Source organism: Cheilinus undulatus, linkage group 8, assembly GCF_018320785.1.
Source record: "Cheilinus undulatus linkage group 8, ASM1832078v1, whole genome shotgun sequence".
Classification (NCBI taxonomy): domain Eukaryota; kingdom Metazoa; phylum Chordata; class Actinopteri; order Labriformes; family Labridae; genus Cheilinus; species Cheilinus undulatus.
The window spans coordinates 27,508,252-27,533,597 of record NC_054872.1 but is presented as its reverse complement, the minus strand read 5'-3'; the positions used below and the strand labels follow the sequence as shown (position 1 = coordinate 27,533,597).

At 39.8% G+C, this 25,346-nt stretch overlaps 3 protein-coding genes across 5 annotated transcripts in view; 2 read left to right on the top strand and 1 right to left on the bottom strand.

Annotated features, from left to right (window-relative positions):
* Positions 1-8,655, top strand: part of adam22 (ADAM metallopeptidase domain 22) — a 101,943-nt gene extending 93,288 nt beyond the window's left edge. For both annotated transcript variants that reach the window (XM_041793167.1, XM_041793166.1), the window contains exons 30-31: positions 4,908-5,031; positions 6,048-8,655. In XM_041793167.1, coding sequence (XP_041649101.1) covers positions 4,908-5,031; positions 6,048-6,068 — 145 coding nt within the window. In that variant the 3' untranslated portion in view covers positions 6,069-8,655. The remainder of the gene's footprint in view (positions 1-4,907; positions 5,032-6,047) is intronic.
* Positions 8,656-10,244: 1,589 nt separating this feature from the next.
* gtpbp10 (GTP-binding protein 10 (putative)) lies at positions 10,245-16,016 on the bottom strand. The gene is made up of 10 exons (XM_041793760.1): positions 15,901-16,016; positions 14,702-14,895; positions 14,459-14,550; positions 14,114-14,258; positions 13,950-14,023; positions 13,799-13,851; positions 13,580-13,687; positions 13,247-13,324; positions 12,944-13,067; positions 10,245-10,922 (listed from the first exon to the last, which is right to left on the bottom strand). Exons 1-10 carry the CDS (start codon positions 15,931-15,933, stop codon positions 10,723-10,725), a joined length of 1,101 nt encoding a protein of 366 aa, XP_041649694.1. The 5' UTR covers positions 15,934-16,016; the 3' UTR covers positions 10,245-10,722.
* Positions 16,017-18,060: 2,044 nt separating this feature from the next.
* Positions 18,061-24,468, top strand: osgin2 (oxidative stress induced growth inhibitor family member 2). Of its 2 annotated transcripts, XM_041793551.1 has the most exons (7): positions 18,061-18,184; positions 18,294-18,357; positions 21,171-21,263; positions 21,366-21,502; positions 21,578-21,769; positions 21,859-21,950; positions 22,032-24,468. In XM_041793551.1, the coding sequence occupies exons 3-7, from the start codon at positions 21,197-21,199 to the stop codon at positions 23,197-23,199; spliced, it is 1,656 nt and encodes a 551-aa protein (XP_041649485.1). In that variant the 5' UTR covers positions 18,061-18,184; positions 18,294-18,357; positions 21,171-21,196; the 3' UTR covers positions 23,200-24,468. The 2 variants fall into 2 exon arrangements, with proteins under 2 accessions (XP_041649485.1, XP_041649484.1); XM_041793550.1 differs by having other exon boundaries at positions 18,171-18,361.
* Positions 24,469-25,346: the final 878 nt, after the last annotated feature.

The following is a 25,346-nucleotide window of genomic DNA, read 5'->3' as shown; positions in this document are numbered from 1 at the left end:
AGATCGCTGTCCATATGAATACACAGTCAATGTTTGCAACCAGCAGAGTCGGCCCTTGTTTGTTATTAGCAGAATCCAAGAGACTTCGTACATGCAGTCTAACTTTAAATGTGTTTGGGCAACAGTGAAGAAAAACAAACTTTGGCTAGGCTAATGCTACATCATAGCAGGAATGATTTAAGGTTTGTTTTGTCATTTTATTGCGTTTGTTGACAGCCAGAAAATAAAACAATGTAAATAAAAATGATCATATTCTCAAATTTAGTATCAGATATAAAGAGAGGTGTAAGTAGCACTCAGCCTCACAAGCTAGTTGAGTCACAAGACGTTGGAGGTCACATTGTCACCCGCAGCGTGAACTCTCAGCTCTTGTCCAGCTTCTGAGGCTGCACTTTACCTCCAAACCTTTTCAGCTGATGTTTCTGCATTTGTGCCTGCTGACTGTAAATGAGCAGTTTGCATCGGCTGCGTCCCAGCCTGGCGTGTCGGTTTGTATGTCTGAAGGTCTTGGCATTTAAGACTGCAGTCTGCAGTGCACCTGTTCTCGCTGCTAGCATGAGACAGACTCAGCGGCGAGAAGCTAACTGCTTGGAATGATGTGACATGTAGCGGATATGCATCTGAGCCTGTAACACACAACACGGTTGTTTGTGATTTCCATGATGCCGTGTTCATCTGAAACCACACACAGGTCTGTCTGCCATCTTCTCACCATTTCTCGATTGCATCTTGGTGTTTGTTCAGGATATCTTTGCTCTGCTCTGCTTTCCTAAAATATCTCCTCTTCCTCTCTTCTTCCCCCTCCCACACCGGCTTATTTCTGGAGATTTTTTTGTCCTCTTTTATTTCTTTTCTCCTTCTTTCTACCTTTTCTCTCCTCTCTCCCTCCTTGTGTTGTGTCCATCACCCCCTCCCTCCCCTTCTCACAGGTATTTAACCCCTCGCTCCAAAACAGAGTTTTATGATGTAACTAAATGGGTAGAAGATGTGAATAGAAACACTCAAGGACCTTACCTTAGGTATTACCTCAGACCATGTCCTACCCCACACGCTTGTCTTTAAACCCTCACTTTTGGTTTGATTTCTGCCTTGTCAAGAAAAGTAATAGTCAGCTCCAGTCTGGTCTTTTTATGTCAACACTTAACAGTAAAGAAAATACATCCATGACTGGCATGACATAACGCGGGGTTCCTTAAAGGGGTTTGCTGCTGAGCATTAAAAAGATATCATTTAGTTTTTCTGTTTAAGATCTTAATGTGTTGTCCTTTTTTGTTCAAGTGAAGACACATTTTTCTGGTCAGCCACGCTTTGCAGATTTTTCAGCAGATCATTTTACTGTTTTATTGCAAATAAAAAACAAAGCAGCTCTTACTGCCTGTGCTAGTATTATAACCATAATATAGTTTTCTCTAATTTATCAATATCCCCTCCTTTGCTTTTCCCCTTCTGTCTGTTGTTTCCTTAGCATGTTTTGTGTTGTGTCCGTGTGTCAACTCTGCCTCGCACCCAGTGACCTCTAAAGTCTAAGCATCACTGTGATGTCACGAGAGCGCTCTGCTGACATCATCACTGTTGTGCTGTGACAAACTGCAGGCCACCACTCTGATAATGTCCAAGGTCTATAGATGAACAAAGAAGAGTGTTGTTTCATGTTAACTCACGTGTACAAGTTAATCATCACCAAATAACAGTCTGCACTGTGATCTATAGACCTTCACTGAGTCTAGAGCACTTAGTCCCCATCTTCCTGTTATCACACTGAAGGACAGAAACAGTCTACAACAGTGGAGAGATGTGGAGGATGACAGCAGGGAGCGCTGCTTACACAACTAAAACTGAATTAATTTAAACAATTTTACACCACTGACTCAGTGATCAGTTACATCAGCACAAATCAGTCCTAATTAAAGCCTCTGGGAGGAGTTTTTGCTGGTTAAGAAACAGCTTGAATCTAATACTGCTGCCTTTTATATGCTTGATATGTAAAATCTGCTGCCAGGGGGCACTAAATTAAAATAATGGAAAATGATGATGAGTTGTTTTTGTTCCTTTTTTTAAGTAAGACCTCCTGAAGGCTCAGGAAAGGATAGGTGGAGGGTCAACCAAAAAGCAGGGAAAGCAAAGAGAGTGAGCCGGATAATAGTCCCTCATAAATGCTCTGCGACTAGTAATAAATTAACCAATGAAGTCTTTTAAAGTTTGATAAAACAAGTTTTGGCATGCGCTACCTGCAACTATTGGGGCTAAGCCCCTCTGTCTTTCAATCCTAGTTCTGTCATGTCTACAAGTTAAGTAAATATAAATAGGAAAAATGTTGCCATGCAGTTATTTAACAATATTAATAAACAAACCATCCCACCTGTAGCAGAACCTGTATGTATTGTTATTAATTTGAGGTATTTAATATATTTAGAACACATTTTTCATTTGTATAATATTTTATTCAGATGTGCACCAAGTTTTAACAGAATATTTGCTTTAGAATATTTTAACAAGAAAATTCCATATAATACCAATTGTTGCAATAATCACTATTTAAAATATTTTAATTTATTATAGTTAAATAGAAAATAGAAGAGGTATTCAACCCTTCAGTCACCTTTATAGTTTAGTGTTGTAGTGTGCCAGGATGTGCTACTGAGCAATGAATAGGAAGTATAGGTGAGGCAGAGAGCAATGTGGGGACACTCTTGACAGTAATTTCTGAATTGACAAATGCAATCTGATGCTTTTGCCAAATTATTTATTGGTTTATCAGTGCTAAATAGGCATACATTCTTGTGCCACATCTTGAAAATCCATGTATTTAATATCTCAATATTACCACCAATCACAATGAGTGATATATTTGATGGTCAAAAGAAATCAGCTATTTTTTTTTATCATAAAACTACACTTGCACATACTGTATGGAGATTAACACAAGACAGTCTGGCTGCAGCACATTCACATCTAATGGCCACTCTCACAGACCATTCATCTGAGACGCTGTATAGCTCAGAATGGAATTACAAGATAAAACTTTAGAAATAAAACTGGAATAAACTTTTGTTTAGGGTTGGGGCGCAGATGGCCTAGTGGTTTAAGGCACGCCCTTTACGCCCTGAGGCCCTTTACCGCATGTCTCTCCCCCGCTCTCGTCTCTGTTTTCGACACTATCCACTGTCCTCCTCTATCAAAGAAAAGCACAAAAATGCCCCCAAAAAGTCTTTCGTTTATGGTTAAGGTAAGGTAAATTATAAGGGTTAGGATACTAAAAGTTAAAAGTAAAAAACCTGATCTGCAAAAACCTTATTACAAAATGTTTATTAAAGCAGAGTAAACGGTCAGGAAAATGAAGCAAGCAAAGCTCACATAGCGCTGTTAGCTTCCTAAGATATGTAGATAATGGAGCTATGCAGCTAACAGAGCTATGTAGGTAATGTAGCTAAAGCTAAGCTCACAAAGCAGCTATGAAAGTGACATATCTGTTATCTGCGTTACCAAGTTAGCTTTAGCTTTGTGAGCTTAAGCTCACAATGCTAAAGCTAACTTTAACTATTGATAATGGCACTACATAGCTAACATAGCTATGTAGCGATGTAGCTAAAGATAAGCTCACAAAAGCTACATCGGTTTTCTATTAATGTAGCTATGTTAGCTTTGGCTATGTTTGCTAGAGCTTACAATGCTAGAGCTCACATTGCTTGAGGTGACTTAGCTGCAGGTAATGTAGGTAATACCTAGCTAGTGTAGCTATGTTGGCTTTAGCTAAAGCTAGGGAAGTTAAAGTGAGCCACTGTTTGTGTAACTGCTTCTTAAACGGGTCTGTACATAATATAATCCCAGTTTAGACCCCTGACCTTTTTCTTTGGTTTGTTAATGAAATGTTTCTTAGTCTGTTTGCAATGTGTTTATTTCATAAATGCAACTGCCAGAATTTGTTTTTTGAATAAAGTTGAATCTAAAAAAATATCGAGGCACCTTCTTTCTGAGATATGTGGTGTCTCAAATGAATGGTCTGTGAGAGTGGCCGTCAGAGATGTACGTTCTGCAGTCAGACCCCTCTTGATAAAGAGCAGCAGATAGAGAAGATATACCCCTTCGTCACCAGAGGCCACCAACATTATTGGAAATCAAAAACTCCTCACAGGAGCTTTAAATAATAATTAAGTATTTAAAAACAGGAAGAAATCATATGTGTTTGAATGAACTGTGAGAAAGAAACCTCCTAAATCATCTTCTTCCAGACTCTCTCCACCTCTTTGGCTTGTCCAATCACCACACAGCAGTAGTTAGCAAGCTGCTGTATGTAGAGCAGGCTCTCAGTGGCTGTTCTACTGAACAGACCCTCCCTCTGATTCTCTCAGTCTGTTGTTCTCACCCAGCTCCGGTCTGTCGTCAGTCGCCTCATCAGACTCACTGCTCCCTGCATCCCTCATTGAAAACACACTAACTCAATGTTTAAAGACACTGTGGCTCAGCTGGCAACAATGGTTACCTTTGATAGAATTTCTTTTGAAACTGCGGCTCTACACTTTCTGGACATTTCTCCCAGATCCAGATGATATAAAGTAATGCTGAGGCAGGCTGAAGTGTGTGAGTTGACGGAGACTATGATGATGACAACACCGCTGCTAGGAAACGTCTGCTCCTGTGCACAGAGGTTGCCACTTAAAGCTGGGATATGGTTATTGTTTAAAAATGTAAAATGTCTTGATGAAAAGTAGAAAAGCTTTTAAGATCAACCTCTCTGCAGGAAGGTGAAATAACTGCAACAGTTCAAGGATGAAGTTGCCAAAGTCTCAGATTTAAAAATAACTGATTTCACTTGATTAATCTCTCTGTAACCTTGGCCAACTTCATCCTAAGCCAACCAGAAGAGAAAAGGTCATTTTAAAATTTTCTCACATCCTTTTTTTTCTCAGGACACTATCCCCTGCCAAGTCACCGACTTCCTCCACAGGATCTATTGCATCCAGCAGGAGGTACCCGTACCCCATGCCCCCCCTCCCTGACGACCAGAGGAAAGGCAACAGGCAGAGCGCCAGGGTAAGTATTGATCAGGAACACATGCGAGCAGGGTGTCTGTAGTGTGAAAAGCTTGAGCTGATGAATGGCAAGTTATCAGGAATTTTGGATGTTTGGATCAGTTTATGGATTTGATTTGGCCAAGAGAAAAGTTAGGATTCTACATTAGAAATGAAAATATAATAGCATGCAGGTTTGTTGTGTAATGTAACCTTTATACACTGAAAAACTCAAATCTAAGCAAGTGTATTTCTAGTTAAAAAAAATCTCATTACACTTATTTTGAGTCACCTTCAAATGACAAATATAGATGAGAATCTCATTCCAAAATAGAAAACACAGAAGGGACCTTTATGCCTTGTATTGTGCTTAATACTCCATTTAAGACCTGCCCCACTCATGATCATTTTAAATTGCTGTTAAAAACACACCTCTTCTTTTTGGCCTGCGTTTCAGGATGAGAATGTTTAGTCCCATGGGTGTCAAACTCAATCACAGCAGGGGCCGGATTCTGAATTTAGGTCTAACCTTTGAGCCTAACAGGGTCAACATTTAACCATTAACAGTCAACCTTATTTTCACTGGTAATTAATTATAGGGAGGGAAAAATGGAGCACTAAAGTTTTTAAACTCATCCAAATTGGTGATGGATCGTGTTGACAAAACAAATCAAGTCACATTTGTTTTTTGCATTGGCAGATACTGGCAGTTATTCAAGGCAATTCAGGCCTTATTTTCAATGTTTTCTGTTTTGAAATAAATTTTTAAATGACTTTTTAGGTAAACATGTCTTAAAGTTAGTGTAGTGACATAGTGTTGACAAGATAATACACTTTCTTACATTTAAATTTGTGTAGGTATTTGTCTACTTTGACATACCAATAATAAAGGTTTCTAAATGTGATCAAGTGTAATTAATGAAGGAGTCTTTGACATCAGTGCAACAGTAAAAAAGTTTTAGTGTTTAAAAATGAAATTCTAATATCAACATGCCTTTTTTGTTTTTCTCTCCACATTCTTTCCTCTTATCTCTTCAGCTGTGGGAGACTTCAATATAACAGCCGTCTTACCCTCTCTGCAGAAGATTTTAAGGAACCACGCGTCTCCTTTTCTGTGAATGAAAAACACAAAAATGAAACATAATTGACTCTTAGTGAATAGAGAGAGAGAGCCCCCCACTGGAGTGGAACTAGGCAAAGGTGTGTGTGAGTAAGTGTGTACGAGCATCTCCGAGGCTGTTTCAGTGTCATTAAGTGGATCTCTCCGAGACGAGTGATGGCGGAGAAACCACCACATCCACTCCAGACCAGCTGGAAGCTCAGGCTGAGCTGTTCCTGTCTGCTCAGGCCTCATGACCCCCCCCCCCCCCCTTTCTGCACCAGTCCTAAATCCTTGAACTTCGTCACGTCCTTCTGAACTCATCCTCCCCTCGACACCACTGTCTCCCCTCTAAGTCGTTTGGATCTCCTCTTTGAAAGGAGCCGTGAAACCAGAGCAGGTCAACATATCACATTGCATTGTTGGATTTGTTGGATCATTTTGTCGCACGTGAATCGCCGTAGAAACTCCAACACTGTATGCATGAGACAACCCTCCTCCTACTGAAAAAGACGAGAAGAACCACCGTCTCGGGTGAAAGGAAGGCATGCGAGGGGGCAGTGATTTTATACCTTCTGTAGGCTTTGACGCTTTCTTTCCACTATAGGTAATCCAGATTGTATCATCATTTATAGCCCATAACCCATAACATGGGCCCATATTGACCCCCTACCCCCAGTTTGTGTGTAAATATGTACAGTGAAATACACACAGAGTATGTTTTTGCTTTTATTCTTATGGTGTTAGTCTGTAGATAAGTGTAGAGACCCCGCACTCATTCGTCCGTCTTTGTTTCTATTTGTTGTCCCTTTTTTTTATTCCTCCCTTCCTGAGTGACTGTGACCTATATAGCTTCCTCCATCTATGGCAGAACGTGAAAGTGTTTTTTTTTTTTTCTATCATATCTAGACACCACCTTTGGGACACCCAGAAATGACTGATGGAGTTTTGGTAGAGATGTTGATGGAGGCACACTGAGTCTTATTTAGGGAAATCTTTATAGTTTTATGTGCCGAATGGACTGAGATGTGTTTGGTGTAGTTATAGATGTGCCACTTTTCACGTGTGATTATGGAAGTTTCAGATTGACTATTAAAAAGTATTGAGTTCTGTTTGAGTCGCTCAAATAAAGGAGAGTAAACGCCAATAACTGGATGTGGTTTTTGGCCAAATTTTTTGCAAGAATCTGGAAAAAAAGTGATTTGAAAAATGTGCATTTTGAATTTAGCTGTGATGATTGAGATATTTAGCCTTGTAAATGATAAATCTATGCTGTACAGTGCTTGCTGTTTGAGCTTGTGAAGACCAACAGCATGATAGTTTGATATCAAATTAATTTATTTCTCCAGGTAGGCTATTTGTGAGACCAAAAATGGGAAAAAATCATGCCACTGAAAGACTTTTCTTCCACCTTATTGCCTCTTTGCAGTCTTAATGGGTACTGTATGTCAGCAAAGTCAGGATTATTTATGTCAGGAACTCCTTTAAATTAATTAAAGAGGATTTTTTGTGCTATGCCTGATCCTTGTGGCGCTATTTAAAGTGGATCTTTTGACAAATGTTTCTATATCACTCCCAAGAAGCAAGTTCTGTACAGTTTTACTCTCTTGTCTTCAGGCCTCCTGTTTGTCATCCTGCTGTTGTTTCATTATTATTCCTGTGTGAGCACTTTTTTATTTGTTATCCATGTATGCATTAGGACTGTATAGTTATATGATGGCCACAATATTGAATTATTATTGCTACAAGTATCTTTTTTATTAAATACCTTTGTAATGTCCACTTCTTTTCTCAGCATTATGTACAGCAATGATTCAAACGGTAATTAAGTGCATTATTGTAATTATGTGTGTTGATGAGTTTGAATGGAGACATGTTGAGTTTTTTTTATCACATTTGTTGGGTGGTTACTCCGGCATGTGCTAATCTGTATCATAAAGTTTGGACACATAACATTGTTAATGAGATCTGTACGGCCTCATGATTTGCCTTCTATCAGAGCTCTCTGTTTGGCTCTGGTCTTCTTTCAGTATTGTCAGTGTTTAATAGCCCACTCATGTTCCCTGGGCTATCCAAGGCTGTAGAAAGCAGTATCTCAGTGATTATATTTCTAACATCATGTATTGTGCTACAGAGAGACATTCGTCCCAGGCATTGCTCCAGGCTGTAGTGACTTCTGTCTGAACATATCTGTTGCCGTTGCCTGCACACACTGTTGGACTGATCCCAACAGAGGACGATTCTGGAGAAATGTCCCCACAAATGAGCTGTCCGTCTTTGTCCAGCCAAAGACTTGAATGTATTTGTGTACTGGAGAGCACCAACCATCCGGTCTCACCCATACAATCCCACCCTGCTGCCGGGCGCATCAGCCCCCTGCTGCAGGAACAATGAAAACCCTACATGTGCGAGTTCATATCTAAGTACTGCTGTTGCTTTTTTAAATTTAGTTTTGCCTGTATGCTGTACAGACTGATGATGCAAAAATCAATGCCATTAATTTAATTTCTTTTAATCATTCAGTATTGTAATATATTTAATATAAAATAAAACTTTCATCAACACTTGTGTCCATGCTGCTATTTCTCACTACTCTAAATATTATTGTAGAGGAAAGAGAGCACAGTTATCACACAACACTGGCTCCTCATATTGGTGTCTATTTTAATGAGGTAAATAAGCAACAGACACAGAATTATTCTCCTACAAAGGAAAGCCAGTCAATGGTTTCGTTATAACATCATGAAACTTTGAGTATGAACCACCAAGAGGCATTGTGGCTTCAAATAGCTCCAAAAATGATCATTTATTTCCAATATTGGCTTCACCGCAAGGTGTAATTCGTATAAAGTTGCATGCAGGGCCGATGATATTCTGCCACAAAGCTCTAGGGTGTATTTCATTTTATTTTGTTAAGGAACTGTGCACAGTATGACACAAAACTCTGATAACCACTTAACAGTCAAGGAGTTACCCTGATGATCCCTCAACAGTCACTGAGTTACCCTGATGATTATTCAACAGTCACTGAGTTAACCCTAATGATCCCTCAGCAGTCACTGAGTTACCCTGATGATTACTCAACAGTCACTGAGTTAACCCTAATGATCCCTCACCAGTCACTGGGTTACCCTGATGATTACTCAACAGTCAGAGTTACCCTGATGATTACTCAACAGTCAGAGTTACCCTGATGATTACTTAACAGTCACTGAGTTAACCCCGATGATCCCTCAACAGTCACTGAGTTACCCTGATGATCACTCAACAGTCACTGAGTTACCCTGATGATCCCTCAGCAGTCATTGAGTTACCCTGATGATTACTCAACAGTCACTGAGTTACCCTGATGATTACTCAACAGTCACTGAGTTAACCCTGATGATCCTTCAGCAGTCACTGAGTTACCCTGATGATTACTCTACAGTCACTGAGTTACCCTGATGATCCCTCAGCAGTCATTGAGTTACCCTGATGATTACTCAACAGTCACTGAGTTACCCTGATGATTACTCAACAGTCACTGAGTTAACCCTAATGATCCCTCACCAGTCACTGGGTTACCCTGATGATTACTCAACAGTCACTGAGTTACCCTGATGATTACTCAACAGTCACTGAGTTAACCCTGATTATCCTTCAGCAGTCACTGAGTTACCCTGATGATTACTCTACAGTCACTGAGTTACCCTGATGATCACTCAACAGTCACTGACTTACCCTGATGATTACTTAACAGTCACTGAGTTACCCTGATGATCACTCAACAGTCACTGAGTTAACCCTGATGATCACTCAACAGTCAGAGTTACCTTAATGATTAGTCACAATCACCCTAATGATCACTCATCAGTCACAGAGTTACCCTAATGATCAGTCACAGTTACCCTGATGATCACTCAACAGTCACATGGCTGAGGGACACCAGCAGCTTCTTTCTGATTTGTATGAAAGATTTAGCTCCTGGTTTCAATTTTTTAGTTCCATCATCAAATACTGCTTACTGGGGGAAACTCAGTGTTCTATGTTGCTTTTGTGTGAGTCAACAGTGTTTTTAAGGATAATCCTTGATATTTTGCATCTATTTCAAAACAAGAGAGCACTGAGATTGGCAAAAACAGACAAATGCAATCAGATACATCACTGAAAATAGATAATTTAATCAACACACTAGCACAAAAATCAAAACGTAAAATAATAAGTTGTTAAAAAAAATACACTTTCATTCCAAGAGTGCCAGGTACATTCTTTGTAATTTTATTCATCTTCTTTTCAAGCTGATGCTGCCCCTGCTGTTACATAACAGTTAAGTCTTTGAATGAATTTACAACGAATTAAGGAGATGGATCCTTTAAGCAGAGGTTTTGAAGAAAAACTGACCAAAGAAACAGCTGTCTGAAGTTTGGCTGACCATGTGAGGCCTCATAACTTTGGGTGCTGAGGCTGTAACATGCAGGTCAATAAAATATGTCTCTGTATTACTGCCACCAACAGGTCGGCACTGATACCACACAGTGTCGGTCATCACAGGTGCCTCATCAGTGAAAATGTTTATCTGCCATTTCAGTCAGCCATTTTTTTAATGACCAGTTGACAGGTTGGTCACATACACCCCTATGAGCGGTGCCTCAGGGCCTGCAGTCTTTCTTGATGGATGGCTCTGGATTCTGTTTCCGCACCTTCATCAATGGATTCTCTTATACAACTTTTTAAATGTTCAATACCCAAACCAGTGAGGGCTGAAACAGGAACTACGTGTTGGAAACTCAGAAAGTTCTTTGGTTTCATGTCATCGGGCAACCGATTGGAAAACTCTGCAAGAGGGAAAGAATAAATATTAAAAATACTTTTAAAAAAGTTTGTCATTTTCTATTTTCCTGTTAACACGATAAAAGCAGCTACAGTGAATGTGATTCTTCGTATTTGATTTTAATCAGTTAATGTGATTCTCTAACATTTCAGTTATTTGCATATGTTTGTTAACTTTTCATGCCTGCTTTACACATGGTGGTATTGTGTAAAAAAAAAAAAAAAAAAAAAAAAGTAACATAACATTTCCAATCCTCATGATCATATTCGGTGAAATATATGGAGGCCACAATAGATGACTCACAAAATCAGCTTGCTGTATGTTATAACAAGAGACTTTAGCACTGCATCAAACATTCAGTGCCTAAAGAAATTATTCATCCCCTTGGATGTTTTACCCGTTAATTGACTTCATAAACAATCATTGTCAATATAGGTTTTTTTTGGAAAAAAACAAAACAAAACAAAACAAAAACAAAAAAATCAAAGGAACAAAAGTGAAGACAGATTTCTAAAGAACTAATGCCAATTAAGTAAAATATGTAGTGTAAAATAAGAGACTGCATAAATATTCACCCTCTTAAAGTGACTGACTTTATTCAATGGAGATCCAACTAATTGGTGCCAGTCGTCTCACGGTTAGTGAAATGAGGATCACCTATGTGCACTAAATGTGTCTCAAGTAATTACAGTATAAAGACACCCATGTCTGGAAGGTCGAGCCACTGTTTAATCAGTATTCCTTGCTACCATTACACCATGAAGACAAAAGAACACTCAAAGCAACTCAGACAAAAGGTCCAAGAAACTGAATATCCCCTAGAGTTCAGTTAAATCTATTATCAAGCCATCAAAGGAATATGACATGTGCAAATCTGCCTAGAACAAGCCGTCTTCACAAACTGAATGACTGTGGAAGAAGGAGACAACTGAGAAAGGCCACCAAGACACCCATGACTACTCTGAAGGAGTTACAAGCTTCAGCAGCTGAGAGGGAGAGACTCTGTGTACAACAACTTTTGCCCGGGTTCTTCGCCAGTCAAAAGCTTTATGAGAGAGTGACAAAGAGAAAGCCACTGTAGAAGAAATCTCAGATTAAATCTCTCCTAGAGTTTGCCAGAAGGCATGTGGAAGACTCCATGGTCAAGCAGAAGAAAGTTCTTTCGTCTGATGAGGCTAAAATGGCGCTTTTTGGCGGGATGTACAACAAGGTGAAACTTCTGGAGTTGCTGAGTCAAAGCCGAGACTTCGATCTAGTATAGAATTTGTGGCTGGACATGAAAAGGGCTGTTCACACCCAACCCTTGTGCAATCTGACAGAGCTTGAGCAGAGCTTTTGCAAAGAAGAATGGAGTAAAACTGTAGTGTCCAGGTGTGCACTGAGACCTATCCACACAGACTCAGTGCTGTGATTGCAGCCAAAGGTGCATCTACTAAATACTGAATTGAAGGTGGTAAATATTTATGCTGACCCTTATTTTATATTACATATTCTTATTTAATTGAAACTACCTTGTTGAAATCTGTTAATTTACTTTAACATTTAAGAGGGTTTTTTTATATTTTTTGTCAAAAAAGCCAAATTATATTGATCATGATTGATTTATAAAATCAATAAAAGGGTAAAACATCCAAGAGGATGAATATTTTTAATAGGGACTGTAATAGTGATTACTATAGGACCGTTTTGATTCATTGAGGGACATCTGTGACGTGTATTTGTGTTTTTTTAGTTCAAGTATTTGTATTTTTCTTCTGAAACAACTAACATATCATATCTGTATTGATTTTTATCATTTTATAGTATTTTTTCTATATGCACTCCATGGGGCTTCAGTTGGTCATACTGTTTTCTCTTTTTTTGCACTGACTACATGAATGTGTAATGGACTGTACTCTCAGAGTCAATGCAGTATAGAGATCTTTCGGTGAAAAAGAGACATCTACCAATACATGTATAACTCATTTCACATGATTAATGGAATAAACCTCAAAACTATTAATGGATAAAATTTAACAAAAATACCATCTGGGTTTTGTAGTTGCTCCTTCAGTTCAACCAGTTTCTCTTCAGCATTAGGCAGGTCCATTTTATTCACCACTAGTAAAGCAGGCTTTGATACAAGCTCCTCTTTGTACATCTCCAACTCCTTGACACAAAGGGGAGATTGGGAGGAAGAAGAAGATGGAGAAGGCAAATGAGATATTACTGTAAGGAGTCAAGTCCATGAAAACAATGGCAGGAATATTAAAGTGACTTTTAGACCACCAAATCTTTAAGGCCATGTAATATATATAGCAATGAAGAGTCTTATAATTTGAGTCTGACCTTAGTGAGAAGTTGAACTGCTTCAAAGGCCGACCTAAATGGTGTTTTACTTGCCAACTGGAAACCAGAAACATCAACCTGTGCCCCATAAAGCAAAACAAAATCAAACTCCATTGTCTTACATTTTTCACCTGTTTACTCAGCCAACATTCACACGTACATCAAAATGTTTGTCTAAAATATACAGTCATGGACGAAAGTATTGGCACCCTGGAATTTTTCCAGAAAATACACCATTTCTCCCAGAGAAATGGTGTATTTTCTGGAAAAATTCCAGGGGTGCCAATACTTTCGTCCATGACTTTATATGAGGGTGTCATCTTAACAACATACCACAAACAGCAGCTGCTTGGTTCTCTCTACATGTTTTAAGAACTTGTGGCCCATGCCTTTGTTTATGTGAGCTCCCTCAATCAGACCTGGGAGATCAGCAACAGAAATCTAACAAGAGGAAAAACGTATGAGAACAAGACTCTATAAAAAAGGAGACCGATCAAAAAAGTTATTACGTACTGGACATTTAAGTAAAGCACATTTGTGTGCATCCTTTACCTGCTTGTAATCTTTGTACATTAGTTTTCCAATCTCAGGTTTCAAAGTTGTGACTGTGGAATGGCAAAGATTTGAGTAAGGCCTCTAATACAAAATAACAAAGCACACTGCACTAAGTACATCTGTGTTGTGAGTATCAAGATATACTCACAAGCATAGCTGGCAATCTGAGGAGTGGCGTTAGACACTGCTGTCAGGAGAGAGGACTTTCCTGCATTTGGGAATCTGACGTTGAAGAAACAAAAGAAAATCAGAATCTGTGCAGCTTTTAATCACAGTTGAACCTAAAACATGTATGTGTATGTTTGCTCTCACCCAACAAGGCCCAAATCTGCAATCAGTTTGAGGTCTAGCCGTATGTGCTTGACCTGACCCTTACTGGGCTCAAACCCAGAGTGAAAAGAGCCTCCATTCCCTCCTTTGGCAACCAAAAGACGATCACCATCAGCATTCAGTTCACCTTGAAGGTTTGCAGAAAAACATAATCACCAGATTTTCTTTCACATCTGTTTACTATTAAACCCTGATTTGATCACTGATAACAGAATTGATGTGCTTTATCTATAATCACACATCATCACATGCATCCTTTGTATTTAAGTAAAACTACCTTTAAAGAAAAAAAGGGGGCCACGTTATTAGGAAAGATCTTGGACATACCGATTATTTTGCCAACGTCCGTGGTGACTGTGATGCCGACAGGCGCACAGATCTCCTCGTCCTTCCCTTTCTGTCCTTTCAGTGCTCGCACACTTTGAATAAAGCACATTAGCATATGTCAAAACATGTCTTGAAGATGGTCCCACCATCTTGGTATATATAAAATATAGACATCACTGTCAATAGTCACAGGATGATAAAATATTACTGCTCAAAACTTAAGGTTGTTTTGCAGGAACAAACCTGCTGTTGGCTCCGGTTCCACCTATGAATCTTTTGTGAGGATATTTGTCCTTGATCCTCTTCAGTGTCATGTTCTGTGAAGCCACCACCCAAACATTTCCCCCGTCCCCTCCCTGTCCGCCAAGACGAGGAAGACCCATTCCACCACTGCCTCCTCGGACGTAGAGACGCAGGTTATCCACAAAGTTTCCATACTGCAGAACAAAGACGACTGAGTAATAACATTAAACCACTACCTAAAGACTACAGTACATAGTGTTACAATAAGACTTAAAAACAAGTGAGGTGACCTCACTGTCCCTCACTAGAAACCACTAAGTAGGGAATATGATACTGAATTTTTGAAGATATTCAATATGCCAACATTTTTATATAATTTTACCCAATACGAATATCAATACTGACAATTAAATGTAGTTCAGACAAAATTAAAAAAAATCAACAAAAAAGGCCTCCAACAAGGCCAACACAAAAGTATGTACATGTGTACAGATGCGTATGAAGAAAGAAAGGGAAAGAGAGTGGGGGGAAGTAAAAATCCTTGCTCATATCTGGGGATACCTCAGAAGAAAAAAGGATTAATTGAATCTAACAGAAAAAGGTTAAAAGGGCCATAGAATAGACAAATCTGTCAGAATAAAAGAAATACAAGACAAAAAAAATATAAGCAAATGAAACATCATAGAATAGGCATGGTGATTATTGGCAATTAATAAAGAAATACATTTTCCCTATACAATAGGCCTACATATATTATTATTATAGCTTATTCTAACTGACTTAACGGGATGTTAATAATGCTGCTTTAAGCACTCATTATCTTAACGGACAGTTTTTCAGTCAATATTTTTTATCACAGATGACAACAGACATAATTCGTATAGTTATATCAAACCAAAGTGTAATTTTTACGCTTTCAAATGGTAATCATGTTTTAAAGCAAATGCTTGCGACATAAATGTATAAACGTACAGCAGTATATAGTGTTAAAATCCTCATGCATGCTATGGCAGTATGACGAAATCGTTTCAAATGTTAAATATTTATAAATCCAGTCACATATGCCAATGTTTTGACTGTAAGCTCAGTGCTTGACTAGCAGCTGGCTAACAGTTAGCTTATAAACCAATTTCACCATTACACTCATCAGTAAGGGGGCATTGTCAGAAAAACTTACATGACATTGGTGAAATATTTACCTTTCGAAAGCAGATACTACACAACCGGACCATCTTTGGCGGTGTTTAGTGCCACTTTCGATACTATTTGCTAAGCTAGCAGCTGTTTCCCATGTGCATGGATGAAGTACCGGAAGAGGCGGGACTACGAGGGTGTGAGTGACAGCGGCTTGTAACCGCTAAGAACGTGCTTTTCCAATCAGGACAAAAACATGAAGCCATGCTGAATGCTGCAGTCACTCCTTTGACTTTTGGTGTTTTAAAAGGCAGAGATTGATTTATTTGAAATAAAACAATGAGGTGCCCTTGAAAATAAAGTATTAGACCATCACTACTTTGATGTTATTTCCCAGATAATTTGCATTTTATCTTAAGCTAATAGGCTTTTTTTTTTTAACTGCAGATGAGGACAAAATTATTAGAACCTTATGAAAGTAAAGTATTTCCCAAGTATTACAAACAGAGAGCAAGAATTTTTTTACACAGTTTTTCCAATCATCCCAATTTTACTTAGATAATTACATTACTTAACTTTGCACACAGAAACAAAATTATTTCACACAACAAAAATACTTCTAAGACTCTGGAAAGAAAACTAGTGAGAGAGGTGTCTAAAGACCCCAGAACAACTGCCAACGTACAGGAATGGACTGAAAGGTTTAGACCTAGAAAAACTCCACTTCAACAGAAGAGACACTTTCAAGCCAGAGTGACATATGCTAAGGACACCTGGAGAAAGAGTATGTATACTGGAGTTATGTCCTATGAGCCCAAACTAGAGCTCTTTGGCCTTAGAGACACTGTTCATGTTTGGAGAAAGAAGGTAGAGATATAAAACTCAAAGAACACTGTTTCCATGGTGAAACAAGGTTGTGGGTGTATTTTGCTGTGGGGGTGCTGGTACTGGAAATCTCATAAAGGGGGAAGGAATCATGAAGTAGGATATGTAAAGAAAGAAAGAAAACCTCAGACAGTCAGCAGCAAAACTACGTTTGGGTCGTTGCTTTGTCTTTCAACACGACAACAACCCAAAGAAGAACTGCCTTCAAAAGACTAAAGTAAACATCAGTGACTGGCTTGCACAAAGCCCTGACTTGAATTCCATTGAAAATCTGCAGGGATAAACTGAAAACCAAGGTCCATGCCAGAAGACCATCAAATCTGGAAGAGCTTGGCAAAATAAGAATTGGCTAGGATTCCTCAGATGCGTCTGAGACTTGCTGAAAACTACAGCAAACAACTGCAGGCTGTTATCTAACAAAACGGAGACACAACTGACTATTAGCATGGGGGGGGGGGTAATAATTTAGAATAATGTATTTTTTTATTTATTTATTTTTATGTGTGAAGTTATCTTGTTTGCATGGGAAGTAAAATAATGTAATTATGGTATCCAAAATAATGTTCTGTTTACCTGCTAAAGTGTTTGTGTGTTGGTTAATATATAACTAAGTCATGAATGAAATGATACATAAGTTTGAAAATGTATTCTACTTTTTCCTTACTACTATGAAAACTACACAAAACAAATAAATAAGACTTTCCTATTCATCACTTGAATGATGGAGAAGCTTAAGACAAATCAATAGAGTGTGTAACACTTGTTTACTATGTCAATTTGTGCTTGTTAAATATATGTTAAAAAAAAAAGACCTCCATGGGCCGCCGACTAGACTGGGCCCCCAAAAGCTTTTCTCTTTCCCTTCTAATAGGACCCCTTGTTGTAGCATCAAGCTAAAGCTTTGTGCAAAGCAAAGGCAGTATTGTCATTTGTCAGCACATTTTGCTCTCCAGAAGATGAACCACCTCCTTTTTTGGACTTTCTAGTCCCGCCCCCTTGGTTATTTTCTGCTTTGATCCCTGTGCCTGAGGTTTCTGTGAACTACCACAAAAAATGCTGTTAATGTTGTCAAGCACTGATACATAATCTGAAACAGATTACATGAGCCTTTGCAGTTTGTTTCCATATGGTAGCACAGGACGGTGCCTTGAGCAACATTTGGGTTGTCCTGGTTATACAGCCAGTGAATCTCCATCATACTAAAATGTAGACTCTGAGCCCACTCCAGGAGCAGAAGAGTCGGCGGCGCAGTGAGGATGCTCAGAGATGCTCGGGTCTTCCGGCTCTCTTCCTCACGCCTGCCGGTGCAGTGAGATGCGCATGTGACGACAAAAGCGCACGCAGGACCCGGTTTCTCCCTCTCTCTCTCTTTCATACACTTGCATCAAGATACGGCATAGATCGACGGTTACAGGCAGATCAGACCTGAATAAACCAGGTCTGTGTGGATGTAACAGCTCAGAGGTAAGTGTGAGAGTGATGACGAGAGAGAGAGGTTGGCTTATTATCTCATGCAAGACCCCGGACAGTTGCATAGGTCCTCCCACTGATGTCTGCCTATTTATACGGCCAGAAACGCCGCCGTGGGTCGTGATAAGAGGACGCGACTAGGAGACAGGCAGACACATCACAAAGCGGTAGGTAAGAGACCCTGATCTTGGATGAGTGTTGCGTATGCCCGTGAGTGAGTGTTTGACCTAAATTATGCAATGGTGATGGTGACACAGCCGCTGTCGCATGTGCTCCTTGTGCCTTTAGTGGATGCAAAGACTCCACTGCTCGGAGTCAGAGGAGTGGAAGTGGGAGGTTTGAGCATGTGGGACCATGAGGATGATGAGGAGGAAACAGACTGCTACATCATTCAGCTCCTTTACTAGCTTACGAGGCAGCAGCCTCCACGTCAAAGTGCTAAAGTTAAGCTAATTTTGTTACAGGCATGGAAGCGCATCTGTGGAAATTAGCTTAAGTTGCATAGTTGGGGCTGCAGGTGAAGGCCAAAAGCACATTTTCAACCAGAGTTAAAATAAGTCTGAAAAATTAGAAATCCTTAGTAATATTTTCCAAGCATAGTTTCCAAGAAAACAAGACTTAGGCTTTTAGATCAGGTCATGTTGTCATTGTAAGACAACCCTGAATATTGTCTTTAATTTAACATACATTCTAAGTACACCATGTTCTAGAGAAAGAGTCAGTCCTCTCCACACACATAAGACCGGGAGGACAGTACAACAAATCATCAATAATTTAAAGCAACAACTCTACATTTGTATTGATGTCACATTTATGTCAGGTAAAGCAGGCTGGTTGATTTGCAATGACATGGTTTTTACTTTGAATTGTGTTTAGTTAAAATATAACTTTGTATAATTGAGTAAGACGTGCAAATAATGCAACAAATATTTGTATTGCATCATTTTGGCTTCATTAGATCAGCCAAATTTTGCAATCATGTGACATATGATGGATATTTATGCTTGTATTTGTGCTTAATTTTTACTTAATGTAAATCATATGCAGTTATTTTCTAAAATATCCAGTCTTTCCAAAGTGCCTTGATGAGCCCTCGCTATATAATATTAATGTTACACCATCAAGCATTAGTCCTTAGAACGTGTAATGTCTATGGTAGTCTATCAGATAACAACAAAAAAAATGGCTCTCAAATGGGATCTGAATCCCATCGTACACTTAAAAGAGCTGGCTTTTTAAACCAGCTCGTTCACGAACGACACATCACTATGACGCAACTGCAGTAAAGTATAAGATGTTGAACAATGTCAATAATGAGAACTGGAAGAAGTGTGCTTGATAACCATACCATTTTAGGATACATTTCATACCACTGTATAATCTAATTTTTTGATTTAACCTAAAAAATGTATTTTTCAAGAGTGTCCTTGTCAGGAGAGGTGATACAAAACACAATATAAGATTCATAATTATAGTACATTAAGATAAGCAAAATTAAACAAAAAATTTGCGACATCATTGATATGATCAGACAGAACATGTACAGTCAGAAATAGTTTTTTCCATTAAAGTCTTGAGATCAGCCAATGAGACCTGCTTTTTAATCCCTAACAATCACTGTTTTGTTGTTAAAGTCTTTTTAGTAAAAGTAATATTTAGTCTGTGATTTTTTTGTGAGTCTAAATTTAACCTTCTGAGGTGTTATAGGAGACTTTGTTAGTTGGATCATTCCTTCATCTTGTTGGTGGGCTAAGTTGCCAGTAGAGACCTTACTTTAGATTAAAAGCTTGTCAAATAAAATGACAACAAAAATAACATTTTTACTGTAAACAGTAAGGGTTGTCAAATGATCTGCGGTATGGAAATACCAGTATCTGCTTGCCAACGTGGGACATGCTGTTTTCCAAACAGGGCAGGCAATGTGTGGAATCCCAGTGCTTTCATTGAAAAGGGTAAACAAGCCGGCCACCAAAGACAACCAGTTAGCCTACAGACACACAGACAGAGGGGGAGACAGGGTGGGAGGGAGGGAAGAGTGAACGTAAAATGAGGCAGACTATATTAGCAGCAGGGCGACATGGGAGTTTTAAGGGAAGTGAGCCAGAGATTTGGGATGCAAGACAAAAGCAGCGTGAGCAGTGTAGTGGTTATGAAACGGGCAGTGGGCACTGCTTGCTGTGGCTGGTGGGTAATGTTTTGGCGGGACTGTCTGTAAAAGTGAGTGTGGTTCTAGTTGGTATGAGAGGAGGAGGAGCTCTCATGGTTTGGTCTGTCAGCATGCCAGGACCACATTCTCACCCTGCTGCCGTTGAAAGGGGCGGTAAAGACATAAACAGGCCCAGTGGGATTAGGGCCCACTCGGAGGAGTGATCTGGGGGGATTTGCTGCCCAGCGGGCACACAAAGGCACTGTCGCATAACACACAAACACGCGCTACACATGCTCAACGGCAACGCTTCACAACAGACCCAAGCCTACATAAATCTGATTAGAACTCCCTTTTGTTTGGGTAGCGACATTGGGGTTAACACAGGCTAGCTCCGCCGCAGGCCATGTTTGATAGGGCAGGGGGTGTGTGGACGTTGGCAGGACGGCAAAGAAAAAAAGCATGGGGTATGTTATGTTGTGGCGGGGTGTTTCCACGTGTGTGAAGCCCCAGACAGACAGGGAGGGTCATGGCTATGTGTGGAAGCACAATAACAGGATGGATAAAGGTTTTTTTTCTCTCCCTGTTCAGTGTGTGTTTGAGTCAGCTGATGATGGTGGATGGAGACAGGATCTAAGCTAACATGGGACAACAACAACATTGTCAGACACAAAGAGAGCAAGCCAGTCTGAACCTGTTCAAATAATCTGACCCAGAAACATGAAAGCAGCGGAAGGACAAAGCACAAATGGGCCTCTGCGTTTACTTTAATATCCAATGGATGGCTACAGAAGTGTCTAGAACTTTGCTCATGTCTCCATCATTCTTCCTTAGTGCCGGCTCTGGCCAAGGCTGCAGCCATGCCTCTGCTGGAAGAGATCATTGTGCCGCAAGAGCACCCACCCACTGTCCCTGTGGTCATCATAGGTAAACCTTGATCCCTTCACTTCTTCCTGTGCCAGCATCTGTTGAGTTGACTTCATCAAATAATGCTCTTTTGTAATACATTTCACTTCCCCTGATTTTTAGGCAATGGACCATCAGGAATTTGTCTGTCTTACCTTCTAAGTGGATACAAACCCTACCTAGACACGACAACTGTCCACCCAAACCCTATACTCTACAGGAAACTACAGGAGACCAAGCACCTACCCATAACTGAACAGGTAAAGACTATTTCCTGTCATATGCACTTGATCACTGCCCCTATGTTGTGTCATCATAAGGACTTTCTTTTACAGGATCTCGAATATTTGAGCGAAGGTCTCGAGGGGAGATCAGGGAACCCAGTGGCTGTCCTTTTTGACACCCTTCTTCACCCCAATGCTGACTTTGGCTACGAGTTTCCCCCTGTCCTTCAGTGGAGGAGGGAAAAGCAGCAGCACATCTCCCATTTAGTGCTAGGGAGGGCAACACCCGGAGGTGCTTGGCATGTAAGCTACAACCCACACAGAATCCATGTATTCTAATATTCAATCTTTCTTTGGCCTTCTCTGACATTGTGTTTCCCACCCCTCTGTAGGCAATGCAAGGATCCATGCTGACTATCAGTCTTGGCATATGGATGGAGCTACCAGGGGTAAACTACAGAGACTTGACCAATGGGAAACGCAGGTGCTAAGAGATGACAGTGTTGACAAATCTGAGTTGAATTTTGTATTTCACACATTCTCATCTTCTCTTTTTATTCTGCAGGGATGTAACCAGCGACAGAGCTACCCCAGAGGAGATCTCCTCCTATTACCGTAACTATGTGAAGCTAAAGGGCCTCCAAAAGAATTTTGTAGACAACACCTATGTAACCTCTGTCCAGAAACTTTCCCGAGGGCATGAAGATGCAGATCTTGAAAATGGGCACACTCATCAAGGAGATGGAGGGGTGGGTGATGGAGGCAATGAAGGCTTTGAGGAAAAAGGAGTCGAGTGTCTAAACAAAGGAGTGCTCTGGGAAGTGAGAGGATACCAACAGTTGCAGAACGACACTCATGTCCCCTTCTCACTGTTTGCAGAGAATGTAGTTCTGGCCACTGGTGCAAGTGATTCGCCAGTCCGATTAGGTGTAGAGGGGGAGGACCTACCGTTTGTATTCCACAGTATCTCAGACCTGGGTTTGGCTGTAAGCAGGAGAAAACTAGATATAACGTCCGATCCAGTTCTAGTCGTGGGTGCCGGTTTAAGTGCTGCAGATGCAGTTTTGTGCGCTTGTAACAGCAACATCAGAGTGCTGCATGTCTTTCGTAAGAGCATAGACGACCCGGACCTCATCTTCAAGCAGCTGCCCAAAACCCTGTACCCCGAGTACCACAAAGTCTATAACATGATGTGCTCTCAGACCTACACTAATGTGCCCCCCTCCTCTGCTTCTAACAGACCCAAGAGTATTGCCTCTTCAGTATGTGCCAAGATGTGCCCAAAGCCCCAGCTTGCCGCAGGTAACATGGCAGGTAATTCCAGTGTTGACCTGTTCCCCGACTATACCAGTTTCCCTGAACACTGTGTGGTGTCTTTCCAGTCCGACATGAAGTGTTTGCTTCAGGGGAACAACTCCCTCAAAGCATTCAAGATCTCCATGGCTCTGGTGCTGATTGGGACCAACCCAAACTTGTTTTTCTTGAAGGGGCATGGGCAGTACCTCGGTCAGGATCCAACAAAACCAATCAGTTGCAAGCAGAACCCCATTGACATCCATCCCTACACTTTTGAGTGTACCAAGGAGCCAGGTCTGTTTGCCATGGGCCCACTTGTTGGAGACAACTTTGTTCGCTTTTTGAAGGGTGGGGCTCTTGGTATTGCCTCCTGTCTGCTGAAGAGACTCAAGAAGAAAGGGAAGCTCATCAGCAATGGAGGGAATAACTTCATCTGAAAACATGATGGAGAAGAGCCGTGCATGCTGGTCATAGTGCCAAGATTCAAGCACTCTCACCAACAGATGTAGGAGGTGAATGGGCAAACCAAGAAGTTTTGATATGTCAACATAATTAATGGAGTTTTTTCTCAACAAGGCATAAGCATTTTTACAAATGTGCAAGACCAAAAATACCATGGATGTACACTAATTTTCTAAAGAAACAGTTTCAAGAGTCTTGTCTGACTTCATCTGAAGAAGTCTAAACAATCATGTGCCAATGCTTTCAAGTCAATGTGTAACCTCATAACTGAACGGGACCTTATTTTTAATCAGGGTTATTTATTTGTTTACCGTGTGTCTTTCAATCTATTTACTAACAAGTCTTTAATGGCTATTTTAGCCCACTTCTAGTCGTACCTTAGCTTAATATTATGGAGGGGAAAAGTAGAGGCCACTACTGTCATTCTCCACGAAACTTAAAGGCTGGGGAAACGATCAGATTGGAGAAAGTGGGGTCCAAGTTCATGGCCAAGCAGTCCTGAAGTTCCTGAATACTCTGAGCCCAACCATTTTTTATTTCAACTTGAGATAAGTTTTTTGCTGCTTATATAATGGGTAGATGATGTAATATACCATAAAGTTAGAAAATTCAAATAAATGTTTCCCTGTTGCTTTGGTGTGGTACCACTTACACATCTTTCTATGCAAAACAAATACTCCAAATGTGAAGCTGCTTTCAGTAACCCACAAATTTTCAAACATCAATGTACCCTCCTGATTTTATACCTTCTTCTTTTCTTGCTGTAAAATCAGTATGAACAACATCTGTACTCCAGCAGACACTGAAAACGTGAGAAGATTTTGTTTTAAGATTTACCCCTAGAACTAAACATCATAGCATTGGAAATCCGTAAAAGCACAGCAAATATTTTCAACAAAAGTGTTTGCCAAAAGCTGTCCTGCCCTTATTTTTTTGAACATGTGTGAAGGATCAGTGATAAGACACGGAAATTAACCAAACTCTGGACAAAATGATAAAATTTGACAGAAAAGACATGAGCATGATGTTCAGTTAAAAGGGTTCTCTAGCAGTATGATGCAAGAAGTAGAAACAAGATATAAAAGAAACAACAGAGCAGTTACAGTGATTAACTCTCATTTAATCATGGCTGAAACAAAAAGAAAACCAAAAAAGTTGTTACCTTAATTTCTAATCTTGACACTTCAGTTATTACAGTGAGTGCAGGTTTGCTTGCCACTTAAGCCAAACTATATTTGAGCATATTTAGTCAACTTAATTATAGTGCTTTTTGACTTTTTCTAAAACATCAAACATTAACATGTTTTTGCTGTCAATGTAATAAAACAATAACACCTCAGCTCCATCCCCGAACTCTCTCCGAAAAATATTTGAGATTCACAAACGAGTACAAGTTGATTTGTTTTATTTTTTTCTTGATAGCCAAAATTTACAAATTTTCATAAAGAAAAATCTTCAATTTTCTTCAGTAAAGCTTCCTGGTAAACAACCAACTCTGTTTTGTCAAAATAAAAGTTTAAATAAGAGGTGTGGATCAATGACAGTAGCTATCTGTTCTTCTTTCTACTTTTGCTTTCCTTCCTTTAAGTCTCTCCAAGAGTGTGATGAAAGAGTGCGATGATGCGTTATTTAATTGTGTGCTCCTTGTACACAGCTCATGGTTTATTTATAATGATGTGGCTCTTTGATCCCTGTCAGGAGACTTCTTCACCCCCACAGTGCAACCTGGGAAACAGAGTCAGTACTTGAGGAACGCATTTCTGTAGTCACATTACTCTTCTCCACTAACATCATAGTTCAACACTACTGTGTACACTTCAGTAATTACAGAACAGGAAGCTAGTGAAGATGTTAATTATGTTAAACACTGAATTTAAGCTGATTTTTTCCTTATATTTTTTGATATAAATATTGAATTTATGCATGCAGGCATGAAGCATTGCCTAGCAGCGGCTGCTGTGAGCAGAAGACAAAAAGGTGCTTCAAGGAAATACCTGAAAATGGAAAAAAGTGAAGCTATTAGTAGTTGTATTTTGACATAAAGGTCAAATGAAAAATATGTCCTGCTTCGTTTTGGTCAGATACAGCTGTTGGCTGCTTTCAAATCCAAGATCTTCTGGCC

Bases quoted from the DNA above. Each gene is read 5' to 3' on its own strand.
- gtpbp10 (XM_041793760.1), bottom strand. From the start codon at position 15,933: ATGGTCCGGTTGTGTAGTATCTGCTTTCGAAAG. The intron at 14,024-14,113 runs GTGAGAGCAAAC...CTTCAACGTCAG, and splicing joins GCAGATTTGGGCCTTGTTGG to ATTCCCAAATGCAGGAAAGT. The intron at 13,688-13,798 runs GTAAAGGATGCA...TCCTCTTGTTAG, and splicing joins TGTACAAAGATTACAAGCAG to ATTTCTGTTGCTGATCTCCC.
- osgin2 (XM_041793551.1), top strand. From the start codon at position 21,197: ATGCCTCTGCTGGAAGAGATCATTGTGCCGCAAGAGCACCCACCCACT. The intron at 21,264-21,365 runs GTAAACCTTGAT...CCTGATTTTTAG, and splicing joins TGTCCCTGTGGTCATCATAG to GCAATGGACCATCAGGAATT. The intron at 21,770-21,858 runs GTAAGCTACAAC...ACCCCTCTGTAG, and splicing joins CACCCGGAGGTGCTTGGCAT to GCAATGCAAGGATCCATGCT.